Here is a 9,380-nt window from a genome sequence, read left to right on the forward strand (position 1 = left end):
ATTCTGCCCAGCCATATAGCAGGAGAGGCTTACCTGCTGCTCCAAAAGCTCCAGGAAGGTACAGAGGACATAGAGGTACAGACCCTTGTGTGTGTGTTAAGTCCCTTAAATTGTGTCCCACTCTTTGATACCCTAAGAATTGTAGCCCGCCTGTGGGGCTCCGCTGTCCATGGGATTTCCCAGCAAGAATACTGGAGTGAGTTGCCATGCCCTTCTCCAGGGGATCTTCCAAACCAAGGAACTGAACCTGCGTCTTACATCTCCTGCACTGCAGGTGGGTTCTTTATTATTAGTGCCATCTAGGAAGCCTTATGTAATATTATTGAGCCTGGACTGTCTGATATGGACTGAATCAGGTCCCCTCACCCCTAATTCACATGTTGAAGTCCTAATTCCCAGTATTAAGCAGTATAACTGTATTTGGAGACAAGATCTTTGAAAAGGTAATTAAGTTAAAATGAGTTCTTAAGCATGAGCCCTAATCCAACATGACTGGTATTCTTAGAAAAGGAGATTAGGATGCAGACTCTCACGTAGCAAGGACCATGAGAGAACACAGAGAGAAGACAGCCATCTGCAATCCAAGGAGAGGGGTCCTCATAATAAACAAACTGCTGACACATTGATCTTGGAATTGTAACCTCTAAAACTAGGAGAAAATAATTTCTGTTGATTAAACCACTCCATCTGTTGATACTTTGTCATGACAACCCTAGTAACATAATACAATGTTGCAAAAGACTGAGAAAAAAAGAACCATTGAAAGCTATATGAAAGTTGAGCATAAATAAGAAAATTATTACAGATTTGACAATGAAAAATGAGATTCAGGATTCAATGATATGGAAAGAGACAAGTGCATGTGGTAAGAGCATGTGCAGAGTGTTGAGACAGGTGACACGGGTAAAACACTTTATCATTTATTATTTAGTGCAATAAATATCTCTACAATGTAAATATCTTTACATCTTATGATTAAAACACCTGCCTGCAACTTTGTTCCTGGCTAACTTGAAAAAAATAAATATTTCCCCAATTTTGAAAGACTTTATTCATTTTTTGTGTCTAATTTCACCATAAATTCATAATTTTAAAAATAGTCCTAAATTTTCAACTTAGTGTTCTCATTCATTCTGAAAATAAACTAATGGTTGATGAACTATCATTAAAAAGTCCCCCAGTTAAAGCGACTTTCATGGCTTTCCTAAACCAAGGGTAAAATAAAGCATAAATCAAAGGGTTCATGGCTGAGTTATAATAGGCACCCCAACAGCAAATCTCATAAATATAGGCAGGGGTTATGAAACCCATAAAGGCATCAATTAATATATCAATTGTATATGGTAACCATGAAATCATAAATGCTACTACTGTGACCCCCAGGGTTTTAGCTGCTTTTCTCTCTCTCTTGGCCACTCTGAATTTGCAGCTCTCTGATTCTGCTTTGCTGCCAGTATTTTCAATTTTTAGAGCTTGTTGTTTAGCTACAATAAAAATCTTACCATAAAGAATTACCATAATGAGGGAAGGTATAAAAAATATCAGAACACTTATCAAAACCCATTCTTGATTTACAACAATTTGACAACCGCCTACACAGTTGAGAGCACTTACTAATTCCTCCATCCCATCGTCACTGACACCTGTGTAGAACACAGCTCCACTGTACACAATGGGCAGGATCCAGGAGATGCAGATGCATACTCCTGACACAGACACCGTGAACTTGGTGGGATAGACCAGGGGGTCAGTAACAGCAACGTACCTGTCGATGGAGATGAAGCACAAGTGGAAGAGAGAAGAGTAACAAAATGCCACATCACAGGAACTGTGAAGGGCACAAAATCTGGCTCCAAAGTACCAGCAGCTCTCCACGGACCTGACCATGCTGAAGGGCATCACGGTCACTCCCACCAGAAAGTCTGCACAGGCCAGAGAGGCGATCAAGAAATTGGCTGGCGAATGCAGCTGCTTGAAGTGAAGAACTGAAATCATCACCAAGAAGTTTCCAAAGATAGCCAATAAAGACCCAAAGCCAAACACTGTGTACAGAATCACCCGAGATGCAGTTGAGTAGGAAGATTTAATACAAGATCTGTTCACATTCTCATAGCAGAACTGCACGGTATCAGGTTGGGAAAGATTGCTGGTCATGGTTCTGCAGTTGGATGCTTGCTTTTTTTCTGCCCTTCGGAAAAAATGGTTCAATTCTGAAAATTAAATAAATAAAACTGCATACTTGAATAATGCTTTTAAAACTTCCTCATATTATATCTATTTTCCATTTTGTTAGGTAAAGAAATTAAAAGAATTTTTAAAATTCTGAAATTTATTCCTTCTGTGTTTATATAATTATTTCTCTTTATCTAGATCTCATAGGTAGTTAACTTTAAGCAAATCTACTATGGTTATTCAGAAATCACATTATCTGAATAATTGATGAAATTTAATTTAGATACCTGGCCCTTTACACCTGTGAACTTCTTCCTTGCAAAGGATAATCACATGCAACAATTGCACATTTAAAAAGTCACCTCTCAATGGACCTCAGCCTTCATGTTGTCTGAAACGTTAACACCTAGGGTGCTTTAGAAAGCCAGCCAATAAACTTTGCCCATTATAAATTCCCCACAAGCAATCCCTGTAGTGTAAGGTGTGACTGATGAAAAGAAACTTACCTTTGTTGATTATAATTAAAAAGTTTTTCTGCAAAATATATTTCTCTGTGCCCTTTTACTTTATTAAAACATGATTTTCACATCCAAGAAATCCATTTTAATTCAACTGTTCCAAAATAGCCTCATTCTGTATTTGGCAATAATGTTACCTATTCCCTATTTATAAGACTGGCTGCACAATTTGCAGGATCTGGGATAAAACAACAATCTGGAGATCTTTGTTCAAAAATATGAAAAATAGTGCCCTCACATTCACAAGTTTTTTCCCCTGCTCTGCAGTTTCTCTCGACTTGCCAAGATATTTGATTTTTGCTGTGGAATGCCTCGCTCTCTTGGACGTGGAGATATTAGCAGGTCAAGTGCAGGTCCTCATAGGTGCCTGGAGACCCTGTTCTGCAGCTCAGTGGCCCCCCCACTGCCAGGCTCCCCCTCCCACCAACCACTGAAACAATAGTCCAGGCTCTGTTTGGGGTGAGGAAGCTGAGCCAGGCATCTACCCTTCTCCTGGGCCTGCCGCTTCAACCAAAGACAGACAGACAACCCCCTGGGACTGCAGCCTCCACATCAGGACCCACACCGTGCATGAATTGGGGTAGGTGAGGGGCTTGGCCCGCTGAGTCTCTACAGGAATGTGCTGTGGCCCTACCAACCTGAGATGGAAAAACACCTGCCAATGCATGCCTACAGTGAGACTGCTGGAGTGCGCACCTGACCACAGCCTTCCCGACGTCACGTCCAGTCCTCGCACAGGGTGGAAAAGGAATGGTGGTGGTAGTAGGTCAGAGTAAGGAAGGAGACCCTGGACTGGGCCCAGAGAGCCAGGGGGTGAGGAGCAGGTAGATGAAAACCCCTCCCAGGGAGAAAGGGATATAATGGGAGAAATCATAGGTAATGTGATTCCAGGTTCCAAGACCCCGCACATGCTCCATGGTCCCTTCCGACTTCACATACAAAATACAATTCAAAGATAAAATTATTACAAATTCCAAAATTGCAGCAACAGACCTCAAAGCCCAATAGCAGGGTTCAGTGCTGCTGGACTAGTGGCAACCCATGGAAGGGCCCTGTCTGATTCGCTTCTGAAACTAAATTATCTCTTTGTAACAGCAACTAAATGAAGCAAAGAATGTCAAGGGGAGGCAACTGTCTAACTATCTGATAGGACAATTGGGAGCTGAGGGCCAGGCAGTTCTGATGGTAATATACTTTCTGGACACAGAATTTTGCCCTTCGGGTATCAACAGGAAATAAGAGAATTACAGAGGCAGACTAAAGACTAAGACTGTAAAGTGTTAATCACTCAGTCTTGTCCAACTTTTTGGGACTCCATGGACTGTAGCCCACCAGGCTCCTTCATCCATGGAATTCTCCAGGCAAGAATACTGGAGCAGCTGTGATACTGTATTAACATACTTTTCAAGGTACTGTATTGTAAGATTAAAGATGTTTTCTTTACTTTTTGTGCTTGTGTTTGTTTGCCTTCTTTGTATTATTTCTGTGGAAAGTATTATAAACCTATTACATTACAGTACTATATAACGATTATGTTAGTTGGGTACCTAGGCTAACTTCATTGGACTTAAACAAATTGGATTTATGAATATGCTCTTAGAACAGAACTTGTTTCTATGTAGGAGATTTATTGTAATTGTATCCCTCATCTAAAATAAAAAGGAAAAATGATGTGTTTGTCTACAGAAAGAAAAAAAAAAGAATACTTGGTGGGTAGCCATTCCCTTTTCTAGGGGATCTTCCTGACCCAGGAATTGAACCCCAGTCTCTTGCATTGCAGGCAGATTCTTTACCATCTGAGTGGTACCATTCTGAGTGCCATTCTGAGCCACCCCATTAAAGTATTTCAAGTCTGAGGAAAAAAGTTACCTTTGATCCTTTAAAGCAAATAGGAAGCAACCCTACAAAACAAATAAGTGATGAAGAATTTTTTCCTTCACATTATGTTTAATACTTAAAAATTAAAGCATAATCTGCCATTAAGGATAAAAATAGCTTGATATAAAAATGAAACAGATATTAAAGATGTGCCTGAAAACAATTACTCAGTTAATTGTCAACCGAATTCTTCTGGGTAGTGCTACCTTTTCTTCACTCTCAATTCTCAAACCTGTTTTCACCCCACTTTACTCAGTAAACTTGCCTCCCTATTTTCTGACAATATAACATATAGAATTTAAAGACTGAGAGGATGGAAAGATTTGGAGTGCATAATGGAAGCAGGAATCAAGGATGATTCCCAGGTGTTTAGCTTGCCAAAAAGATACAGTATGTAGCACAAAAAGTACATTTGAGGGGATGATGATGGATTAAGTTGGGGTTGGGTAGAAGAACATAAAACTGAGGTTCTTCAGTGAGTAGGTTAGCCTGCATACTTTTAGCTCAGGAAAAAAATTGTGCCTGATATGATCATGTGGGATTCCTCAGCATACTGGTGTTTTTATGGGCATAGGAGTATACGTGACAGCCTGCTATACACCTGCCATAAAGCTTAGGATATATCTGCTACTCAGTAAGCATACAAAAAAGATCTCACAACCCAGATAATCAGGACGGTGTGATCATTCACCTAGAGCCAGACATCCTGGAATGCAAAGTCAAGTGGGCTTTATAAAGCATCACTATGAACGAATCTAGTGGAGGTGGTGGAATTCCAGTTGAGCTACTTCAAATCCTAAAAGATGATGCTGTTCAAGTGCTGCACTCAATAACGCCAGCAAATTTGGAAAACTCAGCAGTGGCCACAGGACTGGAAAAAGTCACTTTTCATTCCAGTCCCCAAAAAAGCAATGCCGAAGAATGCTCAAACTATCACACAATTGCACTCATCTCACACACTAGTAAACTAATGCTCAAAATTCTCCAAGCCAGATTTCAACATATGTGAACCAAAGTTCCAGATGTTTAAGCTGGTTTTAGAAAAGGCAGAGGAACCAGAGATCAAATTGCCAACATCTGTTGGAAATCATTGAAAAAGCAAGAGAGTTCCAGAAACATCTACTTCTTTATTGACTACACCAAAGCCTTTGACTATGTGGATCAAAACAAATTGTGAAAAATTCTTCGAGAGATGGGAATACCAGATCACCTGATCTGCCTCATGAGAAATCTGTATGCAGGTCAACAAGCAACAGTAAGAACTGGACATGGAACAGCAGACTGGTTCCAAATTGGGAAAAGAGTATATCAAGGCTGTATATTGTCACCTTGCTTATTTAACTTATATGCAGAGTACAGTTAAGTTCAGTTCAGTCGGTCAGTCGTGTCCGACTCTTTGGACACTTTGAATCGCACCATGCCAGGTATCCCTATCCATCACCAACTCCCAGAGTTCACTCAAACTCACGTCCATCAAGTTGGTGATGCTGTCCAGCCATCTCATCCTCTGTCATCCCCTTCTCCTACTGAGCCAAATCCCGCCAATGAGTCAACTCTTCGCATGAGGTGGCCAAAGTACTGGAGTTTTATGCTTTAGCATCAGTCCTTCCAAAGAACACCCAGGGCTGATCTCCTATAGAATGGACTGGTTGGATCATCTTGCAGTCCAAGGGACTCTCAAGAGTCTTCTCAAACACTACAATTCAAAAGCATCAATTCTTCTGCGCTCAGTTTTATTCACAGTCCAACTCTCACATCCACGCATGACCACAGGAAAAACCATAGCCTTGACTAGACAGACCTTTGTTGGCAAAGTAATGTCTCTGCTTTTGAACATGCTATCTAGGTTGGTCATAGCTTTTCTTCCAAGGAGTAAGCGTCTTTTAATTTCATGGTGCAGTCACTATCTGCAGTGATTTTGGAGCCTCAAAAAATAAAGTCTGACATTGTTTCCACTGTTCCCCATCTATTTCCCATGAAGTGATGGGACAGGATGCCATGATCTTAGTTATCTGAATGTTGAGCTTTAAGCCAACTTTTTCACTCTCCTCTTTCACTTTCATCAAGAGGCTTTTGAGTTCCTCTTCACTTTCTGCCATAAGGGTGGTGTTATCTGCATATCTGAGATTATTGATATTCCTCCCGGCAATCTTGATTCCAGCTTCTGCTTCCTCCAGCCCAGTGTTTCTCATGATGTACTCTGCATATAAGTTAAATAAGCATGGTGACAATATATACCTTGACATACTCTTTTTCCTATTTGGAACCAGTCTATTGTTCCATGTCCAGTTCTAACTGTTGCTTCCTGACCTGCATATAGGTTTCTCAAGAGGCAGGTCAGGTGGTCTGGTATTCCCATCTCTTGAAGAATTTTCCACCATTTATTGTGATCCACACAGTCAAAGGCTTTGACATATGACCTAAATCAAATCCCTTATGATTATACAGTGGAAGTGAGAAATAGATTTAAGGGACTAGATCTGATAGATATAGTGCCTGATGAACTATGGAATGAGGTTCGTGACATTGTACAGGAGACAGGGATCAAGACCATCCCCATGGAAAAGAAATGCAAAAAAGCAAAATGGTTGTCTGGGGAGGCCTTACAAATAGCTGTGAAAAGAAAAGTGAAAAGCAAAGGAGAAAAGGAAAGATAAGCATCTGAATGCAGAGTTCCAAAGAATAGCAAGAAGAGATAAGAAAGTCTTCCTCAGTGATCAATGCAAAGAAATAGAGGAAAACAACAGAATGGGAAAGACTAGAGATCTCTTCAATAAAGTTAGAGATACCAAGGGAATATTTCATGCAAAGATGGGCTCGATAAAGGACAGAAATGGTATGCACATAACAGAAGCAGATGATATCAAGAAGAGGTGGCAAGAATACACAGAAGAACTGTACAAAAAAGATCGTCACGACCCAGATAATCATGATGGTGTGATCACTGACCTAGAGCCAGACATCCTGGAATGTGAAGTCAAGTGGGCCTGGAAAGCATTACTACAAACAAAGCTAGTGGAGGTGATAGAATTCCAGTTGAGCTATTTCAAATCCTGAAAGATGGTGCTGTGAAAGTGCTGCACTCAATATGTCAACAAATTTGGAAAACTCAGCAGTGGCTACAGGACTGGAAAAGGTCAGTTTTCATTCCAATCCCAAAGAAAGGCAATGCCAAAGAATGCTCAAACTACTGCACAATTGCACTCATCTCAAACGCTAGTAAAGTAATGCTCAAAATTCTCCAAGCCAGGCTTCTGCAATGTGAACTGTGAACTTCCTGATGTTCAAGCTGGTTTTAGAAAATGCAGAGGAACCAGAGATCAAATTGCCAACATCTGCTGGATCATGGAAAAAGCAAGAGAGTTCCAGAAAAACATCTATTTCTGCCTTCTTGACTATGCCAAGCCTTTGACTGTGTGGATCACAATAAACTGTGGGAAATTCTGAAAGAGATGGGAATACCAGACCACCTGACCTGCCTCTTGAGAAACCTGTATCCAGGTCAGGAAGCAACAGTTAGAACTGGACATGGAACAACAGACTGGTTCCAAATAGGAAAAGGAGTACGTCAAGGCTGTATATTGTCACCCTGCTTATTTAATTTATATGCAGAATACATCATGAGAAACGCTGGCCTGGAAGAAACACAAGCTGGAATCAAGATTGCTGGGAGAAATATCAATAACCTCAGATATGCAGATGTCACCACCCTTATGGCAGAAAGTGAAGAGGAACTCAAAAGCCTCTTGATGAAAATGAAAGAGGAGAGTGAAAAAGTTGGCTTAAAGCTAAACATTCAGAAAACAAAGATCATGGCATTCTGTCCCATCACTTCATGGGAAATAGATGGGGAAACAGTGTCAGACTTTATTTTTGGGGGGCTCCAAAATCACTACAGATAATGACTGCAGCCATGAAATTAAGAGACGCTTACTCCTTGGAAGGAAAGTTATGAGCAACCTACATAGCATATTAAAAAGCAGACATTACTTGGCCAACAAAGGTCTGACTAGTCAAGGCTATGGTTTTTCCAGTGGTCATGTATGGATGTGAGAGTTGGACTGTGAAGAAGGCTGAGTGCCAAAGAATTTATGCTTTTGAACTGTGGTGTTGGAGAAGACTCTTGAGAGTCCCTTGGACTGCAAGGAGATCCAACCAGTCCATTCTGAAGGAGATCAGCCCTGGGATTTCTTTGGAAGGAATGATGCTAAAGCTGAAACTCCAGTACTTTTGCCACCTCATGCAAAGAGTTGACTCATTGGAAAAGACTCTGATGCTGGGAGGGATTGCGGACAGGAGAAGAAGAAGACAGAGGATGAGATGGCTGGATGGCATCACAGACTCGATGGACGTGAGTCTGAGTGAACTCCAGGAGTTGGTGATGGACGGGGAGGCCTGGTGTGCTGTGATTCATGGGGTTGCAAAGACTCAGACACGACTGAGCGACTGAAATGATAGTCAATAAAGCAAAATAGATGTTTTTCTGGTATTCTCTTGAAGAGGAACCAGAGGTCAAATTGCCAACATATGCAGAGTACATCATGAGAAATGCTGTGCTGGCTGAAGCACAAGCCAGAATCAAGATTGCTGGGAGAAATATCAATAACCTCAGATGTGCGGGTGACACTACTCTTATGCCTGAAAATGAAGAAGAACTAAAGAGCCTCTTGATATAAGTGAAAGAGGAGAGTGAAAAAGTTGGCTTAAAGCTCAGCATTCAGAAAACTAAGATCATGGCATCTGGTCCCATCATTTCATGGGAAACAGATGGGGAAATAGTGGGAAAAGTGGCAGACTTTGTTTTGAGGGGCT

The 9,380-nt window shown here is 41.0% G+C and overlaps 1 protein-coding gene across 1 annotated transcript; it reads right to left on the minus strand.

Moving 5' to 3' along the window:
* Positions 1-1,128: 1,128 nt before the first annotated feature.
* On the minus strand, positions 1,129-2,154 carry LOC133254445 (trace amine-associated receptor 8-like). Its single transcript, XM_061428694.1, has one exon. It carries the CDS (start codon positions 2,152-2,154, stop codon positions 1,129-1,131), a length of 1,026 nt encoding a protein of 341 aa, XP_061284678.1.
* Between the last annotated feature and the right edge of the window lie 7,226 nt (positions 2,155-9,380).

This window comes from Bos javanicus, chromosome 9 (assembly GCF_032452875.1).
Source record: "Bos javanicus breed banteng chromosome 9, ARS-OSU_banteng_1.0, whole genome shotgun sequence".
Taxonomy (NCBI): Eukaryota; Metazoa; Chordata; class Mammalia; order Artiodactyla; family Bovidae; genus Bos; species Bos javanicus.